The sequence below is a fragment of the Peromyscus californicus genome, unplaced genomic scaffold (assembly GCF_007827085.1).
Source record: "Peromyscus californicus insignis strain IS unplaced genomic scaffold, ASM782708v3 Scaffold_13__1_contigs__length_99412109, whole genome shotgun sequence".
In the NCBI taxonomy this organism is placed as follows: domain Eukaryota; kingdom Metazoa; phylum Chordata; class Mammalia; order Rodentia; family Cricetidae; genus Peromyscus; species Peromyscus californicus.
The window spans coordinates 92,941,491-92,959,098 of NW_026294424.1; the positions used below are offsets into that span (position 1 = coordinate 92,941,491).

At 41.7% G+C, this 17,608-nt stretch overlaps 1 protein-coding gene across 4 annotated transcripts in view; it reads left to right on the top strand.

The window, feature by feature from the left end:
* The window catches only part of Arhgap24 (Rho GTPase activating protein 24), a 664,750-nt gene that overhangs the window by 305,828 nt on the left and 341,314 nt on the right, over nt 1–17,608 (top strand). For all 4 annotated transcript variants that reach the window (XM_052735536.1, XM_052735534.1, XM_052735537.1 and 1 more), the window contains one exon: nt 11,467–11,669. In XM_052735536.1, the coding sequence (XP_052591496.1) occupies nt 11,493–11,669 (177 nt within the window). In that variant the 5' untranslated portion in view covers nt 11,467–11,492. The remainder of the gene's footprint in view (nt 1–11,466; nt 11,670–17,608) is intronic.

Genomic DNA, 17,608 nt, shown 5'->3' on the forward strand with positions numbered 1-17,608 from the left:
TAGGAGAATGCAGGAGCCTCTTAGTTTTTGATGCTATTTGAAGAGTGTAGTTGGTTGTTTTTCTTTCTTTTTTTTTCTCTCTTTACTCTTTGGCTCTTTGGGGGCCCACCACCAGCTTCCAAATAAATACACACACAGAGTCTTATTTTTTTCTTATGAATGCCTGACCTTAGTGTAGCAGGAATCTTAAAAAGTTCTTTTTAATAAGATCAAACCTGAAGCCAGTTATTGGGGTGAATGCTGGAAGATCAGAGAAGCAGAACAAGCCACAGCTACCTCACCTCGCCAGTTCCTCATCTGATCCTGTTTCCTCAGACTGGAAGCTTCTCAGTCCTCACCCAGAATGAATCTCAGCTGAACTGTGCTGCTCAAAACCTAAAAGCTTAACCAGCCAAATGCTTCTAATTTCTGGTCCTCACACCTTATACACCTTTCTGCTTCTGCCATCACTCCCTGGATTAAAGGCGTGAGTTACCATGCTTGGCTGTATCCTTGAACAGATGGATTTCTGCCTCTGGAATGCTAGGATTATAGGTGTGAGTGCCACCATTTCCTAGCCTTTGTATCTAGTGGCTCTTCTGTCTCTGACCCCAGATAAGTTTATTGGGTGCACAATATTTTGGGGAACACAATACCACCACAACTTAGCTTGGCTTGTTTCTGGCCAGCTTTTCTTTTTTTTTTTTTTTTTTTTTTTTGGTTTTTTTGAGACAGGGTTTCTCTGTGTAGCTTTGCGCCTTTCCTGGAACTCGCTTTGGAGACCAGGCTGGCCTCGAACTCACAGAGATCCGCCTGCCTCTGCCACCCAAATGCTGGGACTAAAGGCGTGCGCCACCACCGCCCGGCTTGGCCAGCTTTTCTTAACTTAAATTATCCCATCTATCTTTTGCCTCTGGGCTTTTACCTTTTTCTATTTCTGTGTATCTTTTTTTACTTCTTACTCCTTTGCTGGCTGTGTAGCTGAGTGGCTGGCCCCTGGAGTCCCCCTCCTTCTCTTTTTCTCAATCCTTGATCCTTTTTCTCTCTTTTCCTCTTTCTATTTATTCTCTCTGTCTGGCAGCCCACCTATCCCTCTCCTGCCTTGCTATTGGCCATTCAGCTCTTCATTAGACCAATCAGATGTTTTAGGCAGGCAAAGTAACACAGCTCCACAGAGTTAGGCAAACACAACAAAAGAATGCAACACATCTTTGCCTCATCAAACAAATATTCCACAGCACAAACAAATATGACGCCTCCCAAACCAATATTCCATAACGGAAGAGTCTAGTCATACTGGTCTAATTAATATAAAAGAAGGAATTATTCAGCACATATTTACTTTTCCTTGCTTTGGATTTTTCTCTTTTAGTATCTATAGAATCAAATGGTATTTGCCATATTTTGGTTTTCATTAAACTAGTACTCCCCACTGGTGTAGAGAGGCCGACTTCTTCTCCCATTCCTAGTGGCATTAGTGGCATGCCATCAGTGGGTGGCACACCTCAGTGTCCCGTGATAGTAAAGGGATGCTTTCAGTTCCTCATTTGCTCATGGAACTAGAGTGGAATCTCCCTGTCCTTCCCATGGGAGGTAGACCGACTACAACTGCTTCGATTGCCATTCTGAGAGGACATCGAGGGGTGCAGCCAGGTGGTTGGTACTGTCTGTTGGTGCTGAATGCCTCCTTACCCCCACCATCAGTAGAGAAATCGTTTTGATTGAGTTCCATCCTGTTGAGGGTATCTGCAGTGGGAAGTTCAATTGTCCTTTTCACGCATTTCTCAGATGGGGAAGGGAAGTCAGGAAATACTTATATGAGGATTAAAATACTTTCCTCACTAATTGGAGAAAACCTCCTTACAAGGAAGTATGTTCTCTCCACAAATTTTAAATAAAATACAGTATTAGATAGACAACAAACACAAAGGGAATACTTTAAGAGGTTGTATTTTCATAGTTTTCATATGAGTAACTCTTTTCTTTCCTATGAAAATAATTATATAAATATTAAAGATTATAACAGAAAATGCAGATTGAGGTTTAGGATGTATTCCATCATTTACGTATATTTTTATAATTGTCCAGTGTCTGACATTTTTAACAATTTAATTTGAAGTAATCCAGCAACAGGACCTTTTTTGTGTTTCCCCAGTAATGGAGCTGCAGATTTACAAAGCTCTCACCTTGAGTCCTCCAGCACATCCTGTTGATGCCCATTTTAAACTTCTCATCCTTAACTGTTGTACTTTATTCCATTCTCCTTGTTTTTCTCACAGATGTTTCCAGGGACTGTTGATGGTTAACAATGATTATTGAAGATAGCATTCAGCAAAAACATACTAATTTTCTTTTCTCAATAATTTCTGAGGTCCAGTTTCTCTTTAAATTATGACATTTGAATCAGGTTCAGATGGGAGAGTTTGGTGTGCATTGGCTTGTAGCATCTTCAAATGGTTTATGATTCTTGTACAATGTTCCTGATAGTATTTATTTATGTTCTTTAAACTTTATTTTATGTGTATGGGTGTTTTGCTATGTGAATGTCTGTGTACCACATGCATGCAGTACCCATGGAAGCCAGAAGAAGGCATTAGATCTCCTGGAATTGGAATTACAAGTGGCGGTGAGCCACCACATGTGTGCCGGGAATCAAACCCTGGGCCTCCACAAGAGCAGTGTGCTCTTAACTACTGAACCATCCTGTCAGCCCCTCTAAGAATTCTGACCCCTCTCAGGCTATGGGGGATCAATTTCAGTATACTACAAGGATTGACTCATGTTTTTTTCATTCTTTATTTGCCAATTTACCATTTATTCATTTAATTTTTGAGTGTTTACTGAATGCCAGTTGCTATAGTGGATCCCAGGGAACTCAGTCCATGAACATGCAACTTTGTCTGAGATGACATGGAGACATGAGAGGTGCTTCCAGTCTGGGTGATTGATGCATCTGCCCTAGGGAAGCCCTCAGAGAGACCAGACACAAGAGACATTAGCCTCAAAGGCAGCGAGGAGAGCGCACGGAAACCCAAGGCCCTTGCAAGTTACTGTAATAAAACCAAGTCCCTTCTGACAACAGATTTAGGTTCCTGAACTTCATCTCAGTGCTGACATGACCTCTGTTAGACACTTTGCAGTTTTAGGCCTAGCATCCTTATTCTTTGATGTGTTCATTAAACAAAGGAAGGGTGTGGTGAAGAGGGATCAAAAAGTATTTCACTCTTCAGTTTTCATTAATTGGCATGTTATGGATTTCTCCTTAAAACAATCTCACTCTTACATCTTTTCGTGTGTACTTTCATTGGTAAATGAGCATATTTGCAAAGCCTTCTCTAGTCCAAACTCTTGTGTGAATCTAAAGCTACAGGATCCATTTTTTAAAAACCACTTTCTAGTTTCATGCTTTTGACAGTTTTGCATCTCAGGGGTTGTTCATGCATTAACACACAGCTGTGCCTCTGAGAGCTGCTTCTTGCCCCTCTGCTCTGTGCACTGAATAGAAGCAAAGCAACGCAGGGTGCTGATGGGTGGGAGGGAGGCACAGATAAACAAGTGGGACAAAAACAAAAACTATAGAAGGCAGCCGGGCGGTGGTGGCGCACGCCTTTAATCCCAGCACTCGGGAGGCAGAGCCAGGCGGATCTCTGTGAGTTCGAGGCCAGCCTGGGCTACCAAGTGAGTCCCAGGAAAGGCACAAAGCTACACAGAGAAACCCTGTCTCGAAAAACAAAAACAAAAACAAAAAAAAAAAAAAAAAAAAAAAAAAAAAACTATAGAAGGCAAAGAAAGGCAGTGTGATGGGTGAGGAATGCAGGGTTTGAGCAAGACATGCAAGTGCATCCTCGGGAGTGAGGTGATATTTGAATGGACGCTCAGATGAGGATGAGCTAGCCATCAAAGCCATGGGGGCAGCATTCTGGGAAAGGAAGATGGGATCTCACAGCTTTTCAAGGCCAGGCCCAATATTTTAGATTTAACTCTGAGTGTAAATGAGTAATTATTGGCAAAGCTCAAGCATTACAATATCATGACCTGATTTGTTTTCTATGAGGAAATCCTGCTGTCATGGATGGAATGTATAATACTGTTGCAGTAAGAATGGATTCAAGGAGCAGATAGAAAGTCAGTATAGCAATTTAAGAAGAGGTGTAAGAGTTCTGGAGCTGTGCAGAGTGTTGTCTAGAATTCTAAGGTGTTGCTCTGTCTCTGTAACTTACCTTTATATGAATGAGCGTGTATCTGTATGTGTGAGGCAGGGACGTGTGGGGAGGAGATTCCATTTAGGATTGAAATACACACATCCATATTACACTAGTTTGTTTTCTGTTTATAAAACAAAATTCTTGGGCCTGGATCATTTATAAAGAATGTCTTTAATTCCTGGTGAAGGAGGCTGGAGGTCTGAGGTGAGCAGCCCCATCTCTTGGCTCTCAGGTCCGGGCCTGATGGCAGAAGGTATCATGGCAGAGGGAAAGGATCAAACAAGATCCATCCAGACAGGAAGCCGAGAGGGTCACTGTGACCTTCTCTAGTAATAGAAACTTGCCGTTTTTAGAATTTTCCAGGGAGAATTGCATTAGTTCCTTCTGAAGGTGACAATGAATCCCAGAGACCTAAATACCTCCCGATCGGACCCGACTCTGAAGGGATCCACACCTTCCCACACTGCCACACCAGAGCTAAGTTTTTAGCACACTCAAACCGGAATACAGAGTGTTGAACGCCCATTATTAGGAGGTGAAGACTTTTGCGATGGAGGCGTTTTCTCTTGCTCGCTCCCATTCTGTCTATGGCCGCTTCTGATTCTTTCTGCATGTGTTGTTCCTATTCACAATTGTACTCCTTTGTAGCACATTCCTGTCTTTTGCTTTCGGACAACCTTCCACGAATCCATAGATTATGCTGGCAGTTCACTGTCCTGTTCCTGGTTTCCCCATACCCAACCAACTGAAATATCGGGGTAGCTTGACTGGGTCATGGAGAGTGGCAGAAAACTGTGTCAGGCCTCGCCAAGATTAGCAGTGAAGTCTGTGTTGAGTAATTATTACCATGGAGATTACAACTGGAAGTGAGGGGGATAGACATTGAAGGACCCAAAGCTAGAGTTTGAGGTGCGGAATAGCCAAATATTTCCTGGGGAGGGCTCTCACAGGAAGCACTGTCAGGGAAGCAGGGTATGAAAGGGAAATGCAGTTAAGGATAAACCAGCTTTGGCCAGATACGGCAGGGAAGCTTTGACACCCTGATTTCAGCACAGAGGGGGTTAACTCGGCATTAAGAACAATGGGGGTGCACTCAGTGGATCAAGTGCTTGCTGTCCAAACGTGAGAACCAGTGTTCTGTCCCCCAGGACCTCCATCAAGTCAGGTGCAATAACGTGCATCCGTGATCCCATTGGGCGTGTGGAGAAATGGGTACAGAGACAGGAGAGTCCCTAGAAGCTCTCAGGCCACCGACTCTGGCTTATGCTGTGGTAAACAAGAGACCTGCTTCAAAGTAGGTAGAAGGTGAGGACCAATACTTGTCGTCACCTGATCCCCACACATGCCTTCACTCACACAGAAAAAGGAATCAGTGTGCATATGCATACACACTGTACACATAGGTCAAGTACACACAAACACACACGAATGCACACAAACTGCACACTGATCATGTACACACACATCCATATACACACACTGCACACTAGTCATGTACACACATGCTGCATGCATGCATGCATACACACACACACACACACACACACACACACACATACACACACACACAGAAAAAGAATAATCGGGGAGCATCCAGATGGAGTTAGAGAGGAGAAAAAGGACAGATTTAGTAGATCACAATACTCATTGAGTAACCAACTGCAGCCGAGCTGAAGTAGATGCCTGAACATCTCAAATCTCTTCAAGGCTGACTCACGTGAAAAAATACTTTACAGTGTTGTTTTTATTCTGAAATTATTTAACATTTAGAGTCTTGAGAGGTTTTTCAAGTTCTAAATCAGATACTCAGCTAGAGTTATTGAAGAAATTCTCTAAAATGATAAAATAATCCAGATGAGATATAATAATGGCACAGACAGGCTCTCCATGACTCTTTATGTTCTTCTAGGCTCCTTTATGCTCTCTGCTTCATTAAAAAGGCCACATCTGTAGACATCTATGTTCATGTCCTCCAGTGTCATGGCCCTTTGCACTAAAAAATGTGATGAGTTTATTCTTCAGGGAGAAGACCCACTTACGTATGCTTCTCAACCACCACACATCTGAACATATGGACACACTATGCTCATGTGTGTCCACAAGTGCATGCTTACAACATGTAAATGATTTCTGATTCTCTGTGTATGTTTTTATAATGTGAACTGTATAGTAGGCTATGTGTTGGACTTTGGAAATCTAACCAATAAAAAATTAGTAACATGCCTGACAAAATAGCATGTTATGAATACCTACAAAACAAAGTGGATTTTGTTTCTGGTGTTTTTTTGATTTTTTAGAAAACAAGAGGCAGCAGAATTCAGTTAAATACTGGGTATTTGTGACCACATACTGTGTGCAGTGGAATAGTCTTTTATAAAGGAGTTTAGTTTGAATGCCTTCCCCCTCTCTGAAAAAAAATGGTGACATTTGGATATGACCAAAATTACTCTGGAAAGCCCCACAAACACCTTGTAAATTGCAGCATTTTGCCAATGTTGCCGATTTTTACTTTCTTTCCCAGGTCCTGTCAGACCCACAGGAATCATTTGTTTGTGCTGAGGGTCTATGAGGCAGGGCATCATGGGCATCCAGACTCTTGAGTCTCCGCTAGCGCTGTGAGACACAGATCTCATCACAGCCTGGCCACACTGCAGTGGCTGCAGAGATTGAGATTCACACAGCTGAGGCCCTCATGTGCAGAGCGCAGAGCAGGCATCTCGGTGGGACTGCCTGTGCTTTCGAACTCTTCTCCTGTCCTCTTCTCTTCTGCTTCTGTTCCTTCCTTGCATCTCTTTTCTTGTATTTTCTGGACGTGTGTAGTGGAATCTATACGGCTAAATTGGGATATATTACAACCCTGAGGCATCTGGCATCCTATTTATATGCAGTTTTGTAAATGTATCCTCTGCTGGAATGAAGTCACCAATCTAAGTTCCTGCATGTGTGCTCTTTGAGTCTGGAAAATTCTGTTAGGAGAATGAATTCCCTTCTGATCATATCACATGTTCCTATTTCCCAGTCCTGCGCTTGCACAAAATCACTACATTAGTGGATGGAAACTCAGTTTCTTCCACTGAGCAACAGTTGACAGCTACCAGAAAAACGATGCAACATCCTAGTAGCCATCATCAAGGCTTTTCCCAAGAGGCACGAAAACATCAGTTAATTCTTCAGTTCTGTTTTTTTAGTTCAGAATGACCATGTATTTACACTGTTGTGATACCGCCCTTGTGAGGTTGTGAGATCAGTATTGAAGTTGGTGATTCAATTCTGCTATCTCATGCACCACTCACTTGCAATGCTCTGACTGTGAGGGAAAGGAGCTCCCCAGAGGGCGTCCAGTGAAGTTATGCTCTGAGAAGGGGAACATATGAAGCACACATGTCTGATGCTGAACCACCAGTGGTACATGTATCTACTACCAAGGCTAGAAAGTGAAATAGCCAGGGTTATGGTTTACTTGAGGTTTGCTGCTGATGATGTTCACTGTTTTGTTTTGTAAAGGGCATTCAAGGTTATTCAAGTGGGGTCATTGTGACTGCATGCTAACTGAAGTCTCCCATGTCAAAGGCAAAAACCCAGTTCCTAAAGTATACAACTACCACAAAGGCCTCAAATACTGAGAGAAAGAACCCTCCAAGATACTCTTCACAGGAATTCTGTTGTGGTTGTTACATATTGCGCTGGTTAGATTGTTATCAGTTTGACACAAGCTAATCAGGAGGGAAGGAGGGACCTCAGCTGAGAAAATGCCTCTGTCAGATGGGTCTGTAGACAGACCCGTGCGGGCATTTTCAGGGTCGGTGACAGATGAGGGAGGGCCCAGCTCCTTGTGGGAAGTGCTACACTGAGCTGTGGTCTTAGGTCTGTACAAAAGCAGACTGAACAAGCCAGTGAGCAATGTTTCTCCATAGCCTCTGCTTTAGTTCCTGCCTCCAAGTTTCTTTCCTGAGTTCTTGCCCTGAGTTCCCTCAGTGACTGACTGTGATGGAGAGCTGTAAGCAAACCCCTCCCCTCGACACAAGTTCCTTCTGGTCAATGTTTTTGTGGGGTTTTTGTGTGTGTGTGTGTGTGTGTGTGTGTGTGTGTGTGTGTGTGTGTGTGTGTGTGTTGTTGTTGTTGTTGTTGTTTGTTTTTTACCACAGCAATGAAAAAACAAACTAGGACACATACCACCTCCCCTCCGTTCAGCAGATGCTTACTGAATACCCAGAATGCACTGTGGAGGGCACTGGGATTCTGTAGTCAACAAAGCCACAACCTTGACCTCATGAAGCTTTTGGACTCTTTGGTAGTTGACAAACAATGAAAAAAAAATCAAAGAAATAAAAATATCTAGCAATTCAGGGAACCGTTAGAACAAAAACAGACAGGTGAGGTGTCAGTTGCCTAATGAAGAACATGAAGAACTGAGTTCATTCATGGGGTGATTCCAGGTGGCCACTGGAGGGAGAGGTGGATTTTAGACTGAGATTCAGGTGAGGGGCTGTGAAAAGAGGCAGAGCCAAGGCATTCTGGAGAGAGGTCAATAGAAGTCAAGACTCCAGGCATAAAGGAGCTTGGGCGTTTCCAAATTTAAAAGAACCTGCTGTGGTTATTGTGCATGTGTGTGGGACTGGAGAAGGTGGTAGATCATGGTCCAGAGGTTTCAGGAGGAGATAATGTCACCTTTAGTCACCCAGCACAAGACCCTAAGCATTGAGTATTTCATCAAACATTGATTGACCTTCACCCTGTATCAGATACATGCTGTACTGGGTACAGAGGATAGCTGGATATCTGATGCCCTACAGTGACGGAACTGTAGAGACGTTAAACTAGAAGGACCCACAGTCACAAATGATCTAGCGCCTCCTCTTTGTTTTGAGGTGAAGAGAGGATGTGATGGTTTCTGTGGATGTCTCTACCTCTCTACAAACACCTTGATTAGTTTTGTAGGACTTCACTTTCTGTTTTGTTTTGTTTTTCTTCCACACAGAAATAGGCATGGCATTTTCCCCCTGGGTTTATAATAAATCATGTTCATTTGTTTTAATAATGTAATTAGTGTTGCTGGGATTCTTTATTATGCATTATGTAGTCAGGAAATTAACTGTAGTTTTTCTAGGAGTTCAGCAGGCGACATTTCCCCCGGCTTTAGCCAGACCTACAAGCAACAGATGCAAGAAGGGTCATAAAACATGTTCTAACACACACATTTTCCACTGAGGCAGAAAGAGTAGAAAAAAATGGGAACTGGCTGTGTGGAATTCTATATTATTGACGGTAGCTTGCTAATTACCTTGGAAATCTTTAGAGGCATTTTTTTTAAATTAGTAAAATGCTTAAATTTGAGAGGGAAGACAGAAAAAGTCCCCAAAGAAAGAATCTGTTTGGCTGTAGTACATTCTAGGTGTGTGTGTGTGTGGTGTTGGAATGTTTATTTTATGGTCTTATTTAACTTTACAAGTTGTTTGGTCAAAGGATAAATGAATGGTGAAGAAATAAATTGTGTAGGTTGAATTAATTTAAATATCAGAAGACAAAAAGAAGATTATTTAGGGTGGTCTCAATGAGCAGAATTACTGTTTAAACTATATTACAGCATTTACTGTTTGTGTAGAATGGGGCTTGCCTGCTTCTTGATACTAGGTCAAGTGTGGGGAAGAAAGGAGTCGAAAGTTCCTGCCCTCGGGGCATAACAGACTGAGTGTCAGGCACGATCCAATCTGTAGACACTTAAACACACGGGGAATGCCCCATGGAGGGGAATGGTTCAATATGCTCCTTAGGGGGGATTTCAGCATAAAAATGGCACCTACCGATGCTGAATGAGCTCAAAGATGCACAAATGGCCCAACTGAATTATAAAATAGCTTAAAGGAAAAATTGAAGGAAGGATGGGGAATATTGGAATGTCTGCCAGTGGAGGAGACAAAAGCCACCTAGAACATGATTAAATTGACCAAAATAAAAAGATCAGAACCCACGTTCAAATTCATTACTGTACACTAAGTGCTAGAATTATATCCAAAGAACTCAAGGAGCCCAGCTGAGGGTAGGGAGGTAAGGGCTGGCAAAAATACCATAAAATTGTGATTGGGACACTGGACACAGCAATTGTTTGAAAACTTAATAGTGAAAATGAAGGTCAGTCAGGGAGCTCATCATGAGGTGTACATCAGAATTATTAAAATAAAGGCAGACATGAAAGTGCCTTAGTCAGGATAGTCTGTGCTTTGTGAGTTCATTCTCTGTTTGTGTCCTCATACAAAGACCCAGGATGAGCTAACACTTCCCACTTCCTGAATAAATGCTTAGAAATAAGCACTAGCAAGATACCGGAGGGAGCCTTTGGGATAGAAAAACACATCTCTTCATTCGTAACCACATCAAAACAGTCTCTTGGTTCTTAGCCACAGCTCACAGGGTCTGTTTCCATGGACACCATGCCCCCCCCCCCAACCACCACCTCCAAAAAAAAAAAAAGAAAAAACACACCTGCTGCCCACCCTCCTGTTTCTACTATGGCAGTCTGGTGCCCTAAGGATGCTGCTGATCCTCCATTCATGTGGCTCATTTTCTTGCTCTGTATAGAGTGGATGCCCTTGGGCTTCTTCACACACAGCCTGAAATGGTGCTTATGTGTCCTGGATTTTAACCTTCCCTCATTCCTGAATTTGAAGAAGCCTGTGGGGGAAAGGAAAATCAACTAGACAGGAAGGATTTTTTTTTCTCTCTCTCTCTCTCTTTGTTTTCTGGTTTTCTCCTAAACTTCCTTGGCTGCACAGATCCCAGGCCGAGAAAACCCTCCTGTGGATACTCTGGAGGAAGCAGAGAACATCTTAAGAGATTTTCACATGTGCAAACCAAACATCTTCCATTGAGGTTTTTCAAAATCGTCTCCTTAAGCTTTACCATGTGTGGGAATAGTGCTTGCTCAGGTAACCACAGGCCAGGCATGCACACGCAGGCCCCCAGCACGGCACAGCAGACGCACAAGCCTGGATGCTGAAAACCCAGTTTTTATTGCCTGTTCCCCTAGAACTTTCCCATTCCATAGCTCTACTCAGGAAGAAAGGCAGGCAAGTACCCCACGCTGTTTCCCTTTGGGCAGACCATTGGCAGGTCTGTGGTCAGCTTTTAGAAATCCAGTCAGTGAGCTGGTACCCATTTTTTATCCCTTTCTTCTTTCTTTGTTTTTTTTTTTGTTGATGTTGTTGTTGTTTGTTTGTTTTTTCCTTCTGGAGAATAGTGGTGACAGACTACCTTATTCTTTTGCTTTCCTTTTGTTTCTAAACAGAAAAATCATTTTCCATCAGCTGGAAAATGGAGGAGAACAGTGACTCCACGGAGAACCCCCAAGGCCAAGGGCGGCAGCACGCCACCAAGTGTGGGTGGCTGAGGAAGCAAGGAGGCTTTGTCAAGACTTGGCACACCCGCTGGTTTGTGCTCAAAGGGGACCAGCTTTATTATTTCAAAGATGAAGATGAAACCAAGCCCTTGGTAAGTAGGAGAAACAATCCCTGCCGACCGTAGTGATCCGCGCAGCCGGTGGAGTCTGAGGGGTCTCCGTCTCCCCGCCGTATCTGTTTCCAGGCATTTTGTCTGCTTCTTTTTTACGGGGTTTCTTAGATTTGGACATGATGAACTGGCTAGTTGAGACTCAGAGGCAAATTATACTTGTCTAATGTTAATTTTGAGTTTTACTAAAGGGACGGAATGTCTGAATCCCTCAGGCAACCTTACTTCATAAGAAAATATTAATGGGCATCTTCTAGGGGATAGAGCTCATAACCAAGGCAGCTTTTCTTTTTTTCTTAGGAATAAGTTGAAGAATCTGTATTTTAATGGAAATTGCCTGTATAGCCACACTGCTCTGGGGACAGTTTCTGTGTTTCTTTTGTGTTTCTTTGACCCTTAGTGGTCATTTATTTCCTTATATTCTTAGCCACACGTTTCAAAACAGTAAAAAAAAAAAAAAAAAAAAAAAGAAGCTCTCAGGTTTTCTCAGCTATGGTCATTGCTTATCAACAGAAGAAAGACACAAAGGGAGGCACCATCCCGGGGTCTTTCCTTTGTCTACATCTAGGGAAAATAGAAGTGAGAGGGGAGATATCTGAGATTGGCTTGTATAATCATTCCCAATAGCATGTTCTTGAGTGTAGATGTAACCAACGGTCTATAAAATAAGAAACACAGAGCCAATTCAGAGAAGAAAACCAAGAGGTCAGAGCTAAGAGCCTCACCCTTCCTGATTCAGGGATCCTCTCCAGCCAAGAGAGCTCTCCGAAAGGGACCTATTTCCTGTGTGTCTGTCTTTAAAGTCTTCCTGTTCTGCCTTCTCATTGGTTGTAAACCCAAACATGTGACTGCCTCGTCACTGCCTGAATGTACCGCCCTCCAGGTCCTTAAAGGCGTGTACCACCGCCGCCATGCACTTGCTATGACTCTAATAGCTCTGACCCCCAGACAACTTTATTTATTAACATACAATTAAAATCACATTTCAGTACAAGTAAAATACCACCACATTTCCCCTTTTCTATTTTAATAAAAAGGAAAAAAAAGAAAAAGATTATAACTAACAAAAGAAAAACTATATACAAAAGTACAATGACTATATACAATATATACAAGTAATAAATGTCTAAACAATGTCTAGTCCATTTGTATTTGACAAATTCAGAGAAAATAATTTCATTATCTATCCTATTTTCTTAAGTCCAAAATGTATCTAATTCACTTTCTATCCAAATTAATCTTCAACTATAACTAACTAACCTTCAACTATAACTAACTAATCTTCAACTCCCTCAGAGACCCAAGAAAGAAATAATATTAGCTAACAAAAATAAAAACAGAAAGTGCATGCATGACTCAGAGGTTAAGAGCACTGCTTGCTCTTCCAAAGGTCCTGAGTTCAATTCCCAGCAACCACATGGTGACTCACAACCACCTGTAATGAGATCTGGTGCCCTCTTCTGGCCTGCAGGGACACATGCAAACAGAACACTGTATACATAATAAGTAAATAAATCTTAAAAAAAAAAAAAAATGCCGGGCGGTGGTGGCACATGCCTTTAATCTCAGCACTCAGCACTCAGGAGGCAGAGCTAGGCGGATCTCTGTGAGTTCGAGGCCAGCCTGGTCTACAGAGCGAGATCCAGGAAAGGCGCAAAGCTACACAGAGAAACCCTGTCTCAAAAAACCAAAAAAAAAAAAAAAAAAAAAAAAAAAAAAAAAAAATTTCCTGTTTCTAGACTTGAGGCTACTTCCTCTCATGTTGAAGTTCAAGATCTTAATTAGGAATTTGAATCGGAACCCACCGAAGCATGATAGTTTCACAGGATTCTCATTCCTGTAATTCAGTTAAATAAAAACAGTGTAAGTGCATACTGTAAACCCCAGTCAGTCATAATATTAGCTTTGGCGTATTGACCAGAGTTAAGAATTTACATTATTGTCATATGAAATACTTACTATTTATATAGCTACATTTATCCATCTATCTATCTATGCCCCCCCCCACACACACTTATACACAACCCATTAGTACTGCTTATGTCTACATGTGTTTAGGGCTGACCACTTGAGATTGAATAATGGGAGTTCATCCCTTGAGAAACTGATTCTCCCTCTCTCGGTGGTGGCCACTGGTAGCTCTTCATCTAGGAATGGGACCTTATGGAGTTTCCCCCATCCATGTTGGGACATCCACTGGTGTTGGCATTATGTGGATCTTCTTCAGGCAACCATATCTTTGAGATCCTAAGGATTCAGTTTCCCAAAGATGAAGTCATATAGTTGGGAGGGAGGAGCAGAATGATCTAGATGCAGTACTCATGTATGAATTTCTTCAAAAAAATTAAAGCCACATCATCAATAAAGATGTGTATTCATTTATCTATATTACTATTAACTAAAATTAATTAATTTTTCTTTTATTCTTCTCTCTTACATTACATCACAACTGCGGTTTCCCCTTCCTCCACTCTTCCCTGTCTCCACCCCCCCCAACCTCCACTCTCACTCAGATCCACTCCTTCTCCATTTCTCTTCAAAAAAAGAGCAGGCCTCCCAGAGACATCAACTGAACACAGCATAACAAGTTACCTAAGACTAGAACACAAACCTTCATGTCAAAACTGGGCAAGGCAGCCCAGTAGGAGGAAAAGGGTCCCAAGAGCAGGCCAAAGAGTCAGAGATCCCTCCCACTCTGAGGAACCCCACAAGAACACCTAGATACACAACCATAACATGTATTCAGAGGACCTAGCTATGACCCATATAAAGTCTGAGATTGTCACTTCAGTCTCTGTGATCCCCTCTGGGCCCTACTTAGTTGATTCTGTGGGCCATGTCCTCAGGTCCTCTGACTCCCAAAGTCCTCCCCCACCCCTTCTGCAGGGTTCCCCTGGCTCTGCCTAGTGTTTCGCTGTGGGTCTCTGCATCTGCTTCTGTCAGTTGCTGGATGATGCTTCTCTAAAGACAATTGGGCTAGGAACTGATCTATGAGTATTTATTTATTATCTCATGAAACACTTAAAATAACCCTTGATTTTTGTATTATTCTATGGTTGTGATTTTATTGGCCCTATTTTTTTATTACATGAAGAAGACAAGGTTTAGGATGCAGTTTACCCCAAGTAAAGTGAAAATGGTGCCGTGATTTAACTCTAGATATGTCAAGGTTCTTGTAGCCTGGGTCAAAGACCTCTGAGTCAATGAATAAGAGTGCTTCCTAGTGGTGATGTGATAAAGGAGCACATTTCTACATCTGTCACTTGACTTGTCATGCCAAACCTGTGGGGAATATGGGAATTGTTATACAGATGAATGAACTATGGCTGTGGTGTTCTTTCTTATGTCATTCTCCAGAGTTCCTTTCTGTTGTATAGCTTGTTTTATACCATGTAACATTCAGATTAAGACATTGTCTTGAGTATCGAGTCATTTTTACCAAACTTAGAGGAAGGATTAAGTTAATATGAAAACAGTAGAACGTCAAGGATCCAACATGAAGACTCTGATAGGGAAGGATTGTGTTGAATATAACTGAAATATGGATAAAAGCCAGTGTGAGGTTTCCTGGGTGCTCATCCGACACAACATTGGATGGACCAGATTGTTAGCCAGAAGGGATCTAAATTAAGTGATTTCTCATAGCATTGTCTAGGATGGAAATAAGTCACTAGGGGAGCAAGCAGAGAACTCACTAGCTGCATGAGCTTAGTAGACTAAGCAGAGGTGGGGATTTTCCACAATAGAGTGTCCTTTCTTAATGAGGGTTACTTCATTGCCTCAGGTCCGAGGCCATTGTTTCTTAAATGTGTGAATTGTAGATGACAGCGAAAGTGATCTTAAACCCTAGTTTGAGGAATTCTGCTCTAAACTGATGAAAGGAGATACTATCATGTTATCTGTGCTGTGTCCCTCTGTGTCATTTCTCACAAGTAATATTCAGTAGTTTAGTTACTTTTATCTAAAAACTGGGAAAAAAATAAAGCAATGCAAAAGAATGCTTCAAATTAATTCAAGTGAAGCCCCCCTTAAAATTAAAATTACCTTACTTTGTAATATCTCTAAGAAAATATTGTTCTGTTATTAATATTAGATTCAGTATTTACAGACTTACCAGTTAAATGAACAAAATGGGGTGATGTGTTCCAATGCAGTACCAATTCCTACACAAGTCCAACATCTTTTAGCCACTATCCTCCACAGCAATATCAAAAATTTTCCTTTTAACATATTGTTAAGGACTAGAAATTAATAAGACAGTTAAAATTTGAGATTAAATAACCTTATCTTTTTGGTTGTTTTTGATCATTTTTGTAATAATAAAAGCACTGGGGAATATGACACTGTAGTTTTTCATTTCAAACCTTTTGACTAATGTTGAAACATAAGCATGTAAAATCCAGCCATTTCCAAACCAGGGACTTATCACTGACTTACATATCCATTCAGGAGTTATGCTATCCTATGATTGGACTAATTCCTTTCTTTGTTGGAACATGCTTTTTTGTTACTGAAAATTTCATATGTGAGTGCTGGATGTGTATCATTTCCTAACTCCTTACAACTCTTCCTTGTCCAACCACCTCCTCAAATTCATTGCCCCTTATTGTTTAATAATTATTGTTTTACACACACACACACACACACACACACACACACACACACACACACACGAGCAAATTTATAAATATAACCTGCTGAGTCCATTTAGTGTGCTCAGGACTGAGCACTTGGGGCAAGAAACCTATCAATGGATTTACTCCAGGGAAGACTGGTTCTCTCTCTCTCAGCAATAATTAATTGCCTGAAGTTCTTCATCTAGGGGTAGAACCTTGTGAAATTTCCCCCATTCATACTGTAACATCAATTGGTATTTTAACTTCTTAGGTCTTACATAGGCAACCATATTGCTGAGATTTCATGGGTCAGCTTCCCTGTTATCCATAGGAGTCATCCTTTTCCAGTAGATGCCCTTATCCTCTGGTTCTTACAGTCTTTCAACTCCTTCTGTGATGTTCCTTCTGTCTTTGGGGTAGGGTTTGTGTTGTACATGAATCAGTTGGAGCTGGACATCCTATGGTCTTTCTCTGCATGTGACCAGTTGTATCTTTCTGTAGTAAAAGAACCTTCTTAGTTAAGGGGTGGAAGCTGCACTTAACTGAGGGCACCAGGGTAAGTACCTAGAATGCAGTTCGAAATTACACTGATTTACAGACATGGCAGCATTGGTTCTCTGTGGTCCTTGGCCTTACCAGCCACAGGCACTGTTCTAGGTCTAGTGTGTCAGAAATGATTTCCCTACTATCAAGCTGACATTAAGTCCAATTAGGCAAATGTTGGTTACCCCCAAGTAAGTGCCTTTATTGTACTCTTCAGACTATCTTGCTTTTCTGGTCATTGTTGTGGTTCATAGGTATTATTGCTGGATAAGATTAGTTGTTACTTTTCTTGCTTGGTATCTTGCATATTGGGGCCAGGCCTATTCTCTACTATGGTGATTGATTAAGTCAACTCAGAATTATATTTTAAGAAATGAAGGGTAAATGATATTTAAAACTCCTGTGGAAATCTACAATATGTTTTTTTTTTTCAATTGAATTCATGGCCTTATTACTGATAGTCAAGTGTTCAACTTCTGAGATAAACCCCAAGTCACTCTGTTCTTCTTGTTCCCTATCTTACTCTTCTCCTCTCTCTCTCTCTCTCTCTCTCTCTCTCTCTCTCTCTCTCTCTCTCTCTCACACACACACACACACACACACACACACACACACACACACACACACACACTTAAAATGGCCACACTTAATATGGATATACATATCCAGTTCAGTATATCCCAGACTTGATTATGTGGACGTAACATCATTTTTTCATAATCTTCCTCAAATTGAGCTTGGCTTTCCAGATACTCAACCACC